Here is a 17,130-nt window from a genome sequence, read left to right as displayed (position 1 = left end):
CTTTTTCCATTACCCCTTTGTTTATGATGCCATGCCATATGTCCATAGTTGACTTTTCTTTTCGCGTCTTCGATGATAACCTGTTTCTGGACAGCCAGAGCGAGCTTGTGATTGCGTTGGTTACCTCTTCTTGATATTTTAATGAGAGCAAACGAAAGGACATAGAAATTTACTCCATGCTGGATTATTTATCTCAATATCTTGCTCATACGTAGCTAGGTTACGCATACCGTAGCTTCAAGTAGAGATTCAACAAATTCATTGATCCCTTATGGGAAATACAATATTATCATGATATCATTATCCGAAATTCAAATCAAATCAAAACCACGCCCATATAGTACCACCGTGTACTTTGTAAAATACATTTAATCATGTTTTCCCTTCGCGAACTTCGCCGCCTCGATCTTTTCAAGCGGGTGCTCGGGGTTACTCGTCAGACCATGGGACTTGAACTCATCGGCGCCCTTCTGAGTCTGCTCGGATGAGGGGTGGCTGCCCATAGTTGTCCTGCCAGTGCCGGGAGTGTCGTTCAGCTGGGCGCCAGTTTGACGCTCCGGGTCGGGGGATTGGCGGCCGGCGTGGGGAGCGGACATATTGGTTTGTGTTTTGTTGAGGAGAGGATAGATATGTGGATGTGCTGGATTCAGGAGGATTGTGTTAGTTGGTGATCTTGGGTGGGTTTGTGGTAAACAGGGATAATAGATAGGTAGACGTTTGGGGTGGGTGACGACGCATAGATCACGAACTCACCTTTGATAGCAGTGCTTTCCTCAATTGAATTGAATAATTGAGTGGTGGTTTGTTCAGATGAGTAGAGTGAGATTGAGTCGAGCTTCAGACTTGCTATTCACTCTCTTATAAGAAGCCGAAGTTCCATCTGACGTTACCAAACCGGTCTGTGTTCATCATGATGACGTTGACCGTGAAGCCGTTGGATTGTGCTCCAATTGTATGAGCGCTTGCGGACAATAACCTTGGATATCTTGTCTTTTACTTGGTTTACTTGGTCTGCCTTTAATTGTCGGGGTAATGCTTGTGGAGTTTCCATTCATAGTTTGTGATGAAGTTGGTACATGTATTTTGGTTGCCGACGTTAATTGCGGCCATGACAGCATGCACATCAATGTGCAACAGAGACCATAAGTCTGTTCACACTGCTATTAAGTATTGGAAAAATTTCTGTACAAAGTTCCCAAAGTGAGGGTAGGGTGCCTTTTCATGCATTATTGGTGTCCGTAGTTAGCCTCTTTTTTTCGCCTCTTTTTGCACCTTTTTTTTTAAATCCATGGAGTGCGTCCGGGGAGCCATGCATACCATACAAGCGTGGGAGATGGGGAAGGGCTTTTGGCCACCGTTGTATTCGAACGGGCAAAGGTATGGAGGGTTGATATACATAGTTGACAAAGGGATTTAGGCAAATTGGCAAAAGGCGCCCCTTCATACTCAGCGACCAGACGGTCCGGCAACAGCAGACCTTGTTCAGGAGGAGAACAGGGACAGGATAAGATACACGTTTTTGTACCTAGCAACTAGATACTCCGAAGATAGCAAAAGTTGCTAAGAAGTAGCAGTCGATGCGAAGAAAAATGCCCAAGACCAAAAAAGTGATTCCAACTCCTTACCTGACAGGAATTCTACTTTCTACAATCCAGAATCTAATAACTTGAATCCAACATTTGTAGCATGGCTGATGTACTATATCATGGAGAATAAATGAGGTCTTCTGGGGAATCTGTGCAGCGAAGAGCGATTAGGACGGGAAAAAGAGGGGGATAAGGATGTAGGACTTTTGTGTGAGTACATCAGCGGGAGTGTGACTGAAAAAGAAAAGAGAAAAGAAAAAAGAGGAACAGAAGCAAGAGATGGAAGAGGACGATTGGGGGGACATGATCTAAAGAAGCGAAGCGGGAAAGACATGATATGGGCATATGGTCTCGTGAGGAAGATGCAGGGAGAACAGAAAACCAAAAACGAGACGAGACATTGACATTGACATGGGAAAATATTCACATCAACTCGGAACATAAATAAATTCTCTTAGTTGCCGTTCTGCATGCCCGCTGCAGCGGCGGCCTCGGCATTGGCGGCGGCGGCCATGGCCTTGGCGTCGGCTTCGTGGAAGACGCCTTGGATGATCTGTTGCTCTTCGGGGCCGAGGACCTTGGTCAGGCTCTCATAGAGCTGGGGCTGCTCTTGTTGGAGGTCTAGGTTTGTGTTAGCAGGTGGAACAGAGTGGTCGGTAGGAGGAATACATACTCAGCAAGACATGCTTGAACATGCCATATGGCTCAACCTTGTCCAGAGGGGTCTCCAGCAAGCTTTCCTCGTCCATATCATCGTCATCATCGTCGGCAAAGGAGCCGAACTTCTGTGCCTCTTGGTTGAGGAAGTCGAGGTAGGCGGCGCTCTCGTCGGCGACATCATCGTCAAGGGCGGCTTCAACTTCGGTTTCGTCCCACTCAACATCTCCATCCCAGTCATTCTCCTCGTCATCGTCATCATCCTCATCGTCCAGAGTGAAGTCAGATTCCTTGGTGGCATCCTCACGTTCTATATTTTTGGTTAGCTTTGGAATTTGGGGGTCCATTAAGGGAGAGGAAGGCTTACGCTTCAATGCAGCAGGCAAGGTCTGGAAAAGCCGCGTCACGCCCTGCAACAGCCTTGGCCACCCTTGCTGGACGCTGACGGGAACGTCACCGGCCGGGAGGGTCAGAAGCGAGCTGATGGCGGCAATCGACAGTTTCTTGTCGTGCACACGGCGGAAGTTATCGATGTTGGCGAACCAAGCACTGAAGAACTTGTTGGTCCAGCCCTTGGCCTCCAGAACCTGAAGACTGAGAGCGGAGTTATAGTAAATAGCGTTGATGACCATCTCCATAAGGTGAATGCGGTAAGACTTGGTACGAGCCTCGCCGGCATCAATGACCCGCATAGCCATCTCAATGAAGAGCGGGATGTACTGGTCAATGTGTCCACGGAGGTTAAGCATCAGGGTCTCGGCAAGTTTGCAGCCGCAAATGCGGTCAACACCACCAACCTTCTCGTCGGCGAAGATGTCCTGAACCATACCAACCACGGCGTTGAGGTAGGCAGGGTTCTGGACCAGCATCTCGGAACCGTAGGCGACGTAGTTGTCAAGGGCGGGGAGCATATCCTCGAGGTAGAGCTCGGCACCAGCCTTGAAAGTCTTGTGAATCAGTTCGAAAGCTTGCCACATGGAAGCGGAAATGGTCTTGGAGGCGAATGTGCAACTGTCAATAATCTCGAAGATCTCGTTGTAAAGATCATATAGCTTGTTCTCCAAGGTGATGCTGATGACAGGCATCAAAATAGTTTCGAGGTGCAGGAGTACATCGGGGGTGCTCTCGAGTGTGAGGATGAGAGTACCAATGGTCTGCAGAACACCCAACGCAGTAATGCTCTTGTCATCCAAGAAGTCACCGTAGCCATCCTCATCACCACCCTTGGAGGCATTGCGCTCCAGGAGCTCACCAACAATACGCATATAAGTATCGCGAAGCTGCTCACTGAGGGCCACGGCGAAGGGAGTAAGCTCGGCGGAGAAGACTTCAACAAAGTCCTCCATGACGTTGGCTAGAGCGTCAACATCGACCTCGTTAGCGAGCTTGAGAAGCTGCTGCATAATCTGGGGGATGTTCTGCTGCATGGATGTGCGGATAACATCGTGACGGATAAGGGGCTGCAGAGCAAGGGCGGCCTCAACACGAACGGGAAGTTCGGGGTCGGTCATAGACTCGAGGATGTTGCGGTAGATGACCATCAGGTTGTTGGGGTCTTTGAAGTCAAGCTGCTCGAATTTCTCCAGGGTATCGCAAGCACGAGCGCGGAGGAAACCGTGGGGGCTGCGGAACTCGGGGAAAACGTGACGAACGAAGAAGTACTCGACCTGATCCGCGATGGGGCTCTTCTTGCCTAGGATGACCGAAGCCAAAGAACCAATCATTCTCAAAGCACCCTCCTTCTCACGAGGCTGCTTCTGGTCTTCTGGTGCGGCCTCATACTTGCTGACAACGCTGTTAACAAAAGTGAGGATGGAGAAAGTCTGCTTCTTGCGGTTCTTGGTCAAGGAGACCAGGAAGTTGGTAGCGGCGACATCAGGAGCAGACACTTCCTCGTAGAAGTTCAACTTGCGATGGAGATATTCAGAAGGATCATCTTCGAAAAGCTCAATATCCTCATCAGATTGGCAGAGGATGGGGAAGACGAAATGGGCGATAAGATTGTCCATGTGCGGCTTCAGGTGGTCCCACATGGCCTTAGGCTTGACACACTCCTCCATAAAGACCAGGGTATATGAAAGGGCGCAGTTGCTGAGCCATTGCGACTTGGAAACCCACTTATCGATCTCCGTCAAGTATCCCTTGAGGATTTCGGGGGCGAATGTGCTGATAAAGGTCTTCGCGTACGGTGTGTAGTCGGGAGTGGAAGACTTTGTGATTGTAGTTGGGTTGCCGTATCTGGGTTCAAATGTCAGTAAAAGCCGTTGCGGACCAGTTCACAGGATAAGATGCATCCCACCTGATAAATAGACGGTTTAGGTTGGCGTAGGACCACTTCTTGCACTTCCACCAGTGGTTCATTTCCCGCTCTTCCTTGGACTCTCCCATAGCGTTCGCGGGGGGTGTTTTCGAGACGATTCGCAGGAATAGTGTGCACCAGTCCACGGTGGCCTGGTGGGTTTGTAAACAAGGGGAGAGCTCGAACTACATTCCACAGTCAGTCAGTATGCTTGGCCGGTTTGCGCGCATGAAAAACCCACGTAGATTGCATGTTTGAAGGCCTTGACCACAATGCGGAGCATCTCCGCGGCCTCCAAACTCTCCTCATCCACGAGCTTCGATCCAATGCTGAGCAGCTGGGGGAACGAGTGCTCCACAATCTTGTCAAACTCCTCCCTCTTCTCGCCAGCCTTGAATCTGTACACCCGGCAGACTGCCAATAGACACTGTAGACCTGCATACACCGTACTTGCGTCATTGGTGCCGAGGAGCTGAAGAGTAAGGTCCAGGAATCCGGGCCACTGCTCAGGGAAGTCGTTTTGCAGGATCTTCTGCAAAAGGGGAACCAGCTGGTTGCGAACATTGGGGGGTGTAGACGCCAGGGCAGGGATCAGGCGTTCCCTGAAACCGGGCTTCTCGGCCTCGGGAATTGGCGTACGCTGTGGACTATCTTCGACGGGGGCCCATCCACGGGTGATACGGTTCTTCAGATACACACCAGCTGTAAAGGAGAAAATGAGCGGGGTCGATCGAGGGACAGTGAACAGTTTTCATGCTCGCGTGAAAATGTCATGGACGTACCAGAGAGCTGAACAGCATTGTTCTGCTCGCCTTGCAGGATATCCAGGAGTGCATTGATAAACCCTGGCTGTGTCTCGGCCTATACCACGTGTGAGTTAAACGGCTGCCCCGCTAGCAAATTCCAGCACATACATATTTCAGATCCTGCTCCGCCTGGGTACGAATGTCTGCATTCGCGTCTAGAGTAGACTGAATGCGGTCTCGGAGGGCTGTGACATCCATCGCGCAACAATCCCCCAATACCAAAAGTCAAGAAATCTCCAAATAAAGCAAGGAACTCCGGGGGGAGCGCGGACCGGCGGGAAGGGAGGGCCGGAAAAGAGTCAGATGAAAGGACGAGAGAGTCCTAGAGAGATCTTGTGGATCTTGAAGAGAAGAGGAAGAGGTGAAGAGGGGGGGAAGAATTATCTTTTTTTTCGATTTTCCCGACTCGGGGCGGTCGCCCCGCAGCTAATCAGAGGCCGCACACATGATTTTTGTGTACGGCTTTGTATAGTTTATATCTGATTTAAGTAGAGATATAGTTATAGAGGCATACTGAGGTGATTTCAAATTTAATCCACGATTCATTAATAATAGACTAAGAAGCAAATGGGCATGTAGCCAAGTATAAAAAGACGTTCAAAAAGTAGGCTGAAAATGGTTGCGAAAACGAAATATTTATTTTCAAGTGACCCATGACCAGGATATACTTCACTCCAGAGTCATTGAGTATTAGTACTGACATGTATCAACCTGGAATGCAGGTAAACTACCTCATGCCACCGGTTTATACCTCGGGAGTCGGGGGCAAATGACATATCTACTAAAGCCTCACGGTTATTGGATATGTGGGTTGACGCAACAACACCAAAGTAGAAAAATGATATAGATGGTATGACGTCCACTTGCCTCCATTGATAAATACAGATATAGAAGGCAAGAAGCTAAATCAGCATACAGATGCTTATTCTACAATATACATAACCCCCAAACCAGAGTGAAATATATCACATCAGACTTGTCCGGCCACCAATCTCATTGCCGGGTTCACCGTTAGGCATCTCGCCATTTCGGCCAACAACAAACTCCCGGTAGATCCCCTGGAGTCGTCTACGCTCTGCTGGACTGAGGGAACCGCGCGTGGTAGCCAAAGAACGCTCGACGTGCTCCCAGCGGACAATGATATCTTCGCGCAGCTCGTCTGCAGGTGCTTCGGTGCCATTAGTCACCGGCGCGGCGGCGTTATTTGCAGCAGCGGGGCCTTGCTCGAGCTGGCGCTGACGACGACGCGAGTTCTTAATTGCCTCAAGCTTGGCTGAAATCACTGCTGGAGGTGGCATGGAGACCGATCCAGATGCCTCCTCGGAAGAGGAGTAGAGGAACTGGATGAATGATTTGCTAGAGGCACTGTTGGAGCTCTTAGCGGCATTGGACTTGGCACCAGGCTTGTCTCCATCGCCAGAGTGGTCACCTAGAGCGTCGTGAACTGCCTCTAGATGGGCGTTGTACACAACAGCCTGCAGATCAGCTCCAGAGAATCCTTCAGTTGCGGCAGCAATTTCATCCAGACGAGAAGCAACCTCATCGCTCATTTTAAGTTTCTCGCTCACTGAGCGAATAATATCAACACGGTCCTCATGGGTTGGCATACCACAAAGCAGTGACTTGTCTAGACGACCAGGACGCAGAAGAGCAGGATCGATCAAATCCGGCCGCGACGTTGCGGCTAACACATATACACCTGAAAGGCCTTCTGCACCATCCATCTGTGTCAACAATTGGTTGACGACACGATCAGTCACACCGGTGGAATCATGACCACGCTTAGGTGCAATACTGTCGAACTCATCGAAGAAGAGAACACATGGACGAGCCGCCTGTGCCCTTTCGAACAAATCTCGAACACTCTTCTCACTGGCTCCGATATATTTATTCAAAATCTCCGGACCCTTGACACTGATGAAGTTCAACCCACACTCACCAGCCACTGCACTAGCTAGCATTGTCTTACCACATCCAGGGAATCCATAAAGAAGCAAGCCAGACCGTAACCGCAGCGGACATTGGGAGAAGATAGGTGCGTACTTTGTGGGATATTGAAGGGTTTCCAATAAGGTCTTTCGGGTTTCGAAGAGACCACCAACTGAAGCAAACGTTGTTGTAGAGGAAGTAAGAGTAACGTTGCGGAGAGACGCTGGTGTAAAGTCCTTCAGAGCACTCTCAAAGTCCTCTAATCCAAGAGTGATCATCTTCGATGTTGCTGTTAGATCTGAGACAGAGCGGATGAGAGCCTCATTACGCGCACGAGAAACAAGTAGTACAAGATCACCGGGCATATACCCGTCGGTCTTGCCAGCCAACTCGAGATACTCAACATCCCTTCCAATGACGAAACCATCGCCCCCGGAAGAGCTAGGGCGACTTCCAGGATTTGAAGGGTCCAGCCACGAGTCCTGTGTCGAGGAGCTTGTGGTCCGGACATGTCCATTCATGTTCTCCGTAGGCTTGTCTTGGCTAGTGAGTTTCTCCAAAACCTTGCGGCGCCCTTCTTTATCGGGAGCACGCATGTTAATAATCTCACGAACAACATGGCCACCGATGATAACATTATTGAGAGACTCCTTGGCCTGAGCAGTGGCCAGTAGCACGACGGAAGAGTTCAAGGAGCAATAGTCTCGGACCATAGAACAGATAACCTCGCTGTTTTGGCGACTGCGGCCATTGTCTCCACCCACTTGCAACTCAGTCTCAACCGGGCAAAGCTTGTCTAAATCATCAAGAATCACAACCGACTGACCACCGAGGCGTGCGCACCATGATGCGGACATGAACAGGCGGTTCAGAGTCTCCTTGATATTGGAAATTCTGGTCTCATCGGTAACGAGTTTACGGCAAGAGAAATACTTGACGTTGGAAAGATGGTCCTTTCTTAAGCGATGGGCCAGGAGCTGAGCAAGTGTTGTTTTTCCAGCACCAAGACCACCAGTGAGCAGGATGGAAGATGATTTTGTCAGGTTGTTCAGAGACTGAGAAATGATAGAATCAATTCCCACAAGATCAGGAGCGGTCTCTGGAAGAGGATCTTCCATAGGCAGTGCAGATGAACTCGTGTCTAATGGCTTGGGAATTTCAGCCTGAACCTCGAGGTTCAACTTGGCTTCCGAGCCCAACAGCCATCCTAACATGGTCTTTGTGTCATCTGAGCTCCCTTTCAAGGGAGGATCAAAGCGAATAATCGCGCCATCAAATGAAGAAACCGACGGATGATACTCAGATTTCGGTAAAATCATCCCGTCGGTCAAAGGACCAGAGAATAGCCCAACGTCCGACCCTGTGCTTCCGTAAATAACCTTCAGCCGCTCGGCCAGGGCATCCCGAGAAGCCGCGGTGTCAGCACCAAACTTCAGACCATCTCGTTTCTTGGAGGGATCGGCGATGAATGGATAAACCTTGAGTGTCTTGACAGCCGACCTATGCAGCTGTGGGGGCGCTGCCTCAATTCGAACGATTCCACCGACCATGTTCTCCGTGCCAAGGGCCGTGCACAATAAAGTGGACATCGCCGCATGCCGATTGTCGGGGGCTTCTTCCCATGGAAGCAGCTTGGCCACGATCTTAATTGAAGGGGTCCCAGCATCATTCGATTTCTGCTGCTCGGCTTGGGCAAGTTGTTGCTGGGGATCAGGTGGGGGCTTGAGACCAGATGGCTGAACCACCGATACACATGCCCAAGTTGCCCCGCGCAGCTCATGACTTGCAAGCAGGTCCGGGTCAACCCAAACACGTAGTCCTTCATTCGCATCCTCCTCGATTTCCGCATCGAAACACTGGCTGGTAGCTGACCTATCAACGCCTCTCAAATATAGAGAGCCGCGGGTGCTCGAGTCGGAACGGCCACTCTTTGGGCGTACGGTGCTTGAGCCACTCCTGCCTCCAGCGCTTCTTCTACTGCTACCAGCTGCACTCCGACTGTCAGTCCAAGATCCTTTGCTTGTCTTCGATCGAACCTTCGGCGCCACAATAACTTCCGCATCTGGTGCTATCTTGGCGAAGGGAGACGTGTTTGAGGGAGCGGGTGTAAGTGATGTGACGACAATATTTGCAGTAGACGTGGGAGATAGATGCAATGCAAGCGGGTGCATGTGCTGCTCTGATTGGGGAGCATTGTATGTAGGATTCGGTAGGGCGCGGATCTGTGAGAGGAGATTGAGCTCAAGGAATGTCGCATGGAGTTCAATAACTATAGTAATACTGATTTAGCGGTGTGTTCATATGAATGGTTCACAAGTGTGGCTTACTATCCCAGTCTTCTGGTGTCAATGGCTCAATGTTGATAGTATGCGCAATAGGTGGATCGAGGTGAATGAACAGTCCGACCTGCAAGGCGTTAGTACCCCACGTGGATGGTGCACGGGCAGGGATACGAATTTACCTTTTGCCCCTCGGTGATACCCAGAAGTCGCCCGAAGGTAGTATCCAGCTCAATAGTAGACACTTCCTGCTCTCTGGAATATCCACCGTTGATACCGTCTCTTCCAACGACCGGCGCAAGCCGACGCTTGCTTGGCATACCAGTCCACCCGAGGAAGCATGACTGCTGCCGGGGAGCTCCATTGGCCTTCGCGGAGTTCGACTTATATTGTAGCTCAATGATCACATTTTGGGCAGTCTGATGTAGCTGAGGATTAGCTGAAAATCAGGCATTGATACGTCACAGATGGCAGACTGACCGTGTTTGCGTTGACCAGCAGAGCGACCAGTGACGATGGTAGATTGACGAGGCAGTTCTTGAGAGGAACGAGGGCAACTTCGGCCGTAGCCGCAGGCTTCTTGGGCGCCATCTGTAAGCGCTGAACTGTCGTGAATACCAAAGGGCGAGAGGGAGAGGGGAACGTGAACTCGGAGAGACACGAACCCCGGACTCCACACTGCTTCTGTTTCGCCTCGGCCCGATGGTCATACACGTGACCACGTATCGTGATAGCGGAAGAACATATAATCCGAAATCGTCACCACTATTCCCAAATAGGCTAGCAACATTCTAGCGCGTCGTTGAGTCGCGTTCGCGTTTTGCCAGCGATTTTGGTAGGGGCTCGGAAAGCCGCTAGACCCTCCTGCTATTTCTTCCGTCCCACCACCTCTTTGCGATTAACCCTCGTTTATGCACAATGTCGCTCCTTCAATACCACCCCCCGTTGATTATGCTGCACAATTGGATGGCTTTAAGGACTTCTTGAAGGGGTTCAAGACCTTCCAATCTTCCTCGGAAGCTGCTGCGACTGAGGCTCTGGAGGATCTGAACATCGACGAAGGCCGGACCAGTGATGAATATGATTTCATGGATGATGCCGATGAGACGGGCGCCAACACTCGATCAAGCAGGCGCCGGGAGCCGAAGCTCAAGTATATGCAGATTCTGCAAGATGTCGCAAACAGAGACAAGTCCAACATCCTAATCGAGTTGGATGATCTCGCGGTGGTGAGTATCTGAGTCCAGCAGCTCGTACTCATTGAGCAGTGCCTTACAGCTATCTTCTTACAGTTTGAAAAATCCCTTCCCGGCGATGTCGACCTCAAATTGGTCGAGTCAATTGAAAAGAACACCAAGCGCTATATCGACGTTATTTCTCAAGCGGTTGACAATATTATGCCCAGGGAAACGAAGGATGTTACGTACGTGAAGTTCCGGCGGGCGCGACCTCTCAGACCAACTAACCCTCGCACAGGTTTAAAGATGATGTGCTTGATGTGATCATGTCCCAGCGTGAAAAGCGCAACGAAACAATGGAACTAGCTATGGAGGCCGACATGGAAGCTGCCGCCAACCCCTCATCGATGTTCCCCCCGGAGCTCACTCGCAGATACACCCTCAACTTCAAGCCCCTCACCCCTTCAGGCTCTAGTGTTGAGTCCAAAGCCATGGCCGTCCGCAGCGTGCGTGGTGAGCACCTGGGTAGCTTGATCACTGTGCGCGGTATTACCACCCGTGTCTCCGATGTCAAGCCCGCTGTTCAAATCAACGCCTACACTTGCGATCGCTGTGGATGCGAAGTCTTCCAGCCCGTCACCACGAAGCAGTTCCTTCCCTTGTCCGAGTGTCTGTCGGAGGAATGCAAGAAGAACAACTCCAAGGGACAGCTCTTCCTCTCAACTCGTGCTTCCAAGTTCGTTCCCTTCCAGGAAGTTAAGATCCAGGAGATGGCCGACCAAGTCCCCGTAGGCCACATTCCTCGCACTCTGACTATTCACTGCCATGGTGCTCTCACTCGTCAATTGAACCCTGGCGATGTCGTTGACATTGCTGGAATCTTCCTGCCCACTCCCTACACCGGTTTCAGAGCTATCCGCGCTGGCCTACTTACCGACACTTATCTGGAGGCTCAGCACATTACCCAGCACAAGAAGTCCTACAACGACATGGGCATGGATAGCCGGACTCTACGCAAGATTGAACAGCATCAGCGTTCCGGTAACATGTACGAGTACCTTTCTCGCTCGATTGCACCCGAAATTTACGGACACCTCGATGTCAAGAAGGCATTGCTCTTGTTGTTGATTGGTGGTGTCACAAAGGAGATGGGTGACGGCATGCACATTCGTGGTGACATTAACATTTGTCTGATGGGTGACCCCGGTGTTGCCAAATCCCAACTGCTTCGATACATAACCAAGGTCGCCCCTCGCGGTGTGTACACTACCGGACGAGGAAGCAGTGGTGTCGGTCTTACTGCTGCGGTCATGAGAGATCCCGTCACCGACGAGATGATGCTGGAGGGAGGTGCTCTTGTTCTTGCCGACAACGGAATCTGCTGTATTGATGAGTTTGACAAGATGGAGGACTCAGACCGGACAGCTATTCACGAAGTGATGGAGCAGCAAACCATCTCCATTTCCAAGGCCGGAATCAACACCACTCTTAACGCTCGCACTTCCATTCTGGCAGCAGCTAACCCGCTGTACGGTCGATACAACCCCCGCTTGTCGCCCGTTGAGAACATCAACCTTCCCGCAGCTTTGCTGTCTCGTTTCGATGTGATGTTCTTGCTCCTTGATACTCCATCCCGCGAGGGTGATGAGGAACTCGCCAACCACGTAACCTACGTTCACATGCACAACAAGCACCCCGAGACCGAAGACTCTGGCGTGATGTTCACTCCTCACGAAGTCCGCCAGTACATCGCCAAGGCTCGCTCATTCCGCCCTGTTGTACCTTCCAACGTTTCCGACTACATGGTTGGCGCCTACGTAGCCATGCGCAAGCGTCAAAAGGTCGACGAATCCAAGAAGAGACAGTTCTCTCACGTCACCCCTCGTACTCTGCTCGGTATTGTTCGTCTATCTCAGGCCCTTGCTCGTCTTCGTTTCAGTGAGGTGGTTGTCCGTGAGGATGTCGATGAGGCTCTACGTCTCATTGAGATCTCCAAGGCTTCCCTGTACAACGATGGCGAGTCTGGTGCCGACAACACTCCTTCCAGCAAGATCTACAACTTGATCCGTAGCATGAAGGAGAGTGGTGCCGCCGCCGTTGGTGATGGCGAGGAGGGTGAGATGAGCATGAGACGTATCCGCGAAAGAGTGTTGGCCCGTGGCTTCACCGAGGACAACCTCACCATGACTATCGATGAGTACGCCGCTATGGACGTAAGTTTTGACTCATCCTTCACCTCATTATGTACCTTGGCTAATTTCATACCTCACAGCTCTGGCAAGTCACTGGCAACGGCACACGTCTGCTCTTCACCGAAGTTGATGCTGATATGGGCATGTAATTTTGAAGCTTATCTATCTTGTTTTTTGCTTCTTGAATGTCGACCGGGCTTTTGGTGCCTGTTGAAGATGCATTTGAAACAGGCTGAGTTTAAGGCGACGGGTGTTTGGGTGTATTCTTGGGAATATGGAGCCGGTTGTTATGATTTTGTACGGTCAATCGAAAGATCATCCAATTTACTTTTTAATCTTGGTTTACGACCACACAAACATGTTCGATTCACTTTAAGGGGCAGCATGGTGCTATAAGAATAAACACCAGACTCCCTGGCGTCGCCACAACAGGGTCTGGGAGCATCCTCGAACTTAGATGTTGCCTTTCATCCCCAAGTCCTCTTCAGTTCAACCCACGGCCAGCCCTGGCCTCCATTACATCCCCTTAAGCTGGGCACCGGTTGTAGAGTTTAACCTCATTACAAAGCTCCGACGGCATACCGAAGGGATTGTTGCAAAGAGTATTGCAAGCCGTCTTCTCAGGAACGAAAACAAGGAACTCATAATTCGGCATCGGCAAGCGGAACTGATCATTGACATTATTGTTATTCTGCGACGCCTTATAACCAGCACGGCAGGCACAGTGGAAGGCGGTTCCTGTGTTGATGCACGAGGTGGTCACATCACAGCGGTTCTCGCCTGAGACAGGGTTGCAGGTACCGCAAGGTGGAGAGGGTCTTCGGTTTGCGGCAACCAGAGTAGCGGTGCCGATGACCAAGGCCAATGTTGAGATGTGCATTTTGGTCGGAGGTTGGGATTGAGTATATAGACTTATCGTAGATCGAAGCTTGTGCCTTGTGGGTTGTTGCTGGATTGGTGTTGGATGGCGATTTCTTTTGCTGGGAAGGTCGTCATCTTTATAGACTGTACTTCAGGGCTAACTTAATACGATTGATTGCTCCTATGTCATTTGCATTCCTCTATTTTTGTTTTCGTGCGGATATGCTATGCGGCCTGTTCCCTGTAATGTCCATCAGCGTCACATCACGCGGGCATCTTCAGCTTGGGTCCCAGCATTGATGATCTCAGATGAAGATCGTATCATATACGGATTTCCATGGTTCCAATATTGCTTTCTGTTCATCGGATAGGACGGGGATGAGTGACACCGGATCCGGGATGGGGCGAATCTGAATACGAGATCTGGAACAAGGACTCGAGACATTGTCAGTGTTCATTGACCAAAGCTGTGTCGGGCCAAATTTGCTTTGAACCAGGCTTTGATTTTCTTTTTTGGGGGGGGCGTTCACTCTTGCTTCCGAGGGGTTCAGCCTTGGGATATGTCTCAGGCTACGAATTGCCCTAACCGCATCCAGAGCTCGACGCCAACCATTCATCAGTTCTATGTATAGAAACGCGGGGAAGGCCTTGTGCTGTCTTTGCATTTGCCTCGCACCGCTTGAGCTCAACGGCTTTGTGTTCTCTGGTCTGGATAGGTCGTCGCATGTAAATCCTACTTCTTCCGTCTGCGGGCTCTGGAACCTGACGAAAGACGGACCTCAGCAAACGAGAATCAGGCGCTGGCTAGGTACTCAAGATTGAAGCAAGGGCTGTGATACATTGTTCCTCCTTTCTGTATAACATCCTTGTCATTTAGGACAGGAATCTATGTTGGCTCTGCATACAGGTGATACCGTCAGACCTGATCGAAACCAACCATTTAAGTATGCATATTCGTATATCGCTTTTGGGTGGTTTCAATCGATATTTAAGATAACTTGATGCAACTCGGTATCCAAAGTCAGCGCTATATAGGGCTTCTTAATCTTTCGATGTAGCTATGATGATTATGTGTCCGCTTTTATGCCTTCTGTCCTTGTATCGTTGCTTCTCAAGTTGTTGAGACTAGCATGTTTACATCATTAGACATACAAAAAAAACATGTTGACCCATAAGACCGACCTCAAATCAAACATGACAGCTCACTCTCGCCTCTATCGGGCCAGTCACTGACAACAGTCCAATGTAACACTCGGATTCAGATCCTTAGTCAAGTCTTCGGGTAAAATTCTACAATCACTCGGTGAGGTCTTTAAACTCGCTCGCCTGTACCTAGGTGCCCGTGGCACATTCATCACGGGTGCTATTGGAACTGACATTGGTATAGTTGATCTGGAAGGACCCATATATAGGATGACAGTCAATGGAAGATTCGTCTTCAAGGGTCCTCGCGTACTCTGCTCTTGATTTGCCTCTCTAGTAATGGAGTCTCAATGGTTTTTCACCGACGAGGTATGACCTTGATAAGATTGAATAATTGATTTCGATACTTTCAAGATCTGTATGTTCTTTTCTTTTTGAGCGGTATGCATATTATATTGAAACCCGTGTTCGCGTATGTGCATCTCGTACAAAGTAAGCGCAGCTGAGGCTGGAATATTGAACCGGGGTACTTGGAAAATGGAAATCGGGCTCTGGACCCTTTTTTGTGTTAGTCTAACGGACACGAAAATTATCACAAATATGGAAATGTCATATCCATTGCCTTGTCTTGCCTTTAGATAAGATATTCGATTAGACAAGCACACAGACAGATCCACTAACTAGAGCTTCTTCGATACACACAGACTCTTATTCTTGTCCAATATTCTCCAATATGGCGGTCTAAAGATGTGTCTTCGATCCTTCCGGCTCCCCAATCAATTCCAAAAATGCATGATGCACTTCATCAGTCAGATCACTAGCCTGCATACTTCGCCCCTTAGCCTTAAATGCCCTGCGCGAGCATTCCCGCGTAATACTGCTTCCAGCCCAGGCGGCCAGGAGCAACGTCGTCGCAGGCGACATGCGCATATCCTCAGACTCAAGTTCCGCCTGAACATCTTCTTTGCTCTGCGCCTCCTTCTCATTATCCTTCTCGCCAGAATCCCACAACTTATCATGGTAAGCCAATCTCCAGGCAAGGAATGTTCCCAATGATCCTGTCAGGGTATCTCCCTGACCACCACTGCGCTTCAAGCCACCCTTCGTATCAGAAATGATACTAGTAGCCCCATTGGAAATCACATCATGAGGTCCCTTCTGGAGAATAGTCACACCACCAAGAGCTTGGGATAACTGCTCACAGGCATCGGATTCCTTGTTGGTCACGTCGTTCCCGCCGCTCTTCGCGATCTCTGCCGGACTGGAAACCTTGACACCCAGCGCTTTGGCAAGACGGCCAAATTCAACGACATTGGGTGTGAGAATACAGTCCTTGTATCCTTTAATCAGGTTCGGGTTTTCAGTCACAATCAGCAAACCGTCTGCGTCCAACACGAACGGGATTGATCGTGAACGCGCTTCTCGGATCACTTCGGCAACTATCTTCAGCGTGACTTCGTCTCGGCCAAGGCCTGGGCCGATGACTAGTGCGTGCAGTCGTGATAGCATGTCAACTATTGGGGCTGCTAGTGTTGGTGCGTCGAATGAGACATGGCCATTGATTGTGTCGCGGCTTGGGAGTAGTGGGTGTACCATCAAATTTGGGGAGTAGCCCTTGATAACCTATTCGTGTGTTAGATTAAGTAGGTCACTGCAGATGATTTTTGGACTTACCGGTGCTGCGGATCGTTCGCAGAGGACATGGCTCTGGTTGTCGTTAGTCGTTGGCGAGGTAGGTATCTGGTGTTTGACGTACCATGTCACATCCTGTGTTTCTAAAGTCAGCATCAGTGGGATTTTATGCATCAACATGAGAGACTCACCAAGTCTTGCGGAGGCCATGGCGGAGAAGTATGGAGCGCCGGTATAGCTTATTAGTTAGTGGGGTGTCGATGCTATTGGGATCGAGTACATACTCAGCACAGCCTCCAATGACGGCTACACGGCCAAGCTGTCCTGATCAGATATTCAGCTTCTATACATGCATAATGGTCGATCATCAAACTTGGGATCCGCGCACCAACCCGAGGATGACATTGGCACCAACCTTTGTGGAATTTTTCTAGCATTGGGGGCACAATCTTGCGCACCTTGCTGAAGAGGATCTTTGAAGTGGTTGAGACATGATGAACAGACTCCATGTTGGAAATACAGGTGTGCGAAATTGAAGTTAGGTCTGGAGAGATATTTGGAGGAATAG

General features: G+C 50.1%; 6 protein-coding genes across 6 annotated transcripts; 1 reads left to right on the top strand and 5 right to left on the bottom strand.

The window, feature by feature from the left end:
- Window positions 1–368: 368 nt before the first annotated feature.
- Window positions 369–596, bottom strand: N7508_000443 (uncharacterized protein; the record flags this gene model as incomplete). Its single annotated transcript, XM_058458528.1, has 1 exon — window positions 369–596. The coding sequence occupies one exon, from the start codon at window positions 594–596 to the stop codon at window positions 369–371; it is 228 nt and encodes a 75-aa protein (XP_058324750.1).
- A 1,444-nt stretch (window positions 597–2,040) lies between these two features.
- On the bottom strand, window positions 2,041–5,546 carry N7508_000442 (putative nonsense-mediated mRNA decay protein (Nmd5); the record flags this gene model as incomplete). Its single annotated transcript, XM_058458527.1, has 8 exons — window positions 2,041–2,207; window positions 2,260–2,553; window positions 2,611–4,481; window positions 4,543–4,727; window positions 4,784–4,940; window positions 4,986–5,244; window positions 5,325–5,403; window positions 5,457–5,546. The coding sequence occupies 8 exons, from the start codon at window positions 5,544–5,546 to the stop codon at window positions 2,041–2,043; spliced, it is 3,102 nt and encodes a 1,033-aa protein (XP_058324749.1).
- Window positions 5,547–6,313: 767 nt separating this feature from the next.
- Window positions 6,314–10,301, bottom strand: pex1 (AAA family ATPase peroxin 1; the record flags this gene model as incomplete). The annotated part of the gene is made up of 5 exons (XM_058458526.1): window positions 6,314–9,546; window positions 9,605–9,683; window positions 9,739–9,975; window positions 10,037–10,240; window positions 10,269–10,301. The coding sequence occupies 5 exons, from the start codon at window positions 10,299–10,301 to the stop codon at window positions 6,314–6,316; spliced, it is 3,786 nt and encodes a 1,261-aa protein (XP_058324748.1).
- A 166-nt stretch (window positions 10,302–10,467) lies between these two features.
- Window positions 10,468–13,075, top strand: N7508_000440 (DNA replication licensing factor MCM7; the record flags this gene model as incomplete). Its single annotated transcript, XM_058458525.1, has 4 exons — window positions 10,468–10,785; window positions 10,849–10,979; window positions 11,033–12,947; window positions 13,007–13,075. 4 exons carry the CDS (start codon window positions 10,468–10,470, stop codon window positions 13,073–13,075), a joined length of 2,433 nt encoding a protein of 810 aa, XP_058324747.1.
- Window positions 13,076–13,452: 377 nt separating this feature from the next.
- Window positions 13,453–13,806, bottom strand: N7508_000439 (putative adhesin; the record flags this gene model as incomplete). Its single annotated transcript, XM_058458524.1, has 1 exon — window positions 13,453–13,806. One exon carries the CDS (start codon window positions 13,804–13,806, stop codon window positions 13,453–13,455), a length of 354 nt encoding a protein of 117 aa, XP_058324746.1.
- Window positions 13,807–15,671: 1,865 nt separating this feature from the next.
- On the bottom strand, window positions 15,672–17,071 carry N7508_000438 (ATP-dependent (S)-NAD(P)H-hydrate dehydratase; the record flags this gene model as incomplete). Its single annotated transcript, XM_058458523.1, has 6 exons — window positions 15,672–16,553; window positions 16,605–16,637; window positions 16,687–16,697; window positions 16,754–16,800; window positions 16,847–16,886; window positions 16,978–17,071. The coding sequence occupies 6 exons, from the start codon at window positions 17,069–17,071 to the stop codon at window positions 15,672–15,674; spliced, it is 1,107 nt and encodes a 368-aa protein (XP_058324745.1).
- Between the last annotated feature and the right edge of the window lie 59 nt (window positions 17,072–17,130).

Source organism: Penicillium antarcticum, assembly GCF_028974205.1.
Source record: "Penicillium antarcticum strain IBT 31339 chromosome Unknown utg000001l_segment0_segment0, whole genome shotgun sequence".
Lineage (NCBI taxonomy): Eukaryota > Fungi > Ascomycota > Eurotiomycetes > Eurotiales > Aspergillaceae > Penicillium > Penicillium antarcticum.
This window is presented reverse-complemented; position numbering and strand designations above follow the sequence as displayed.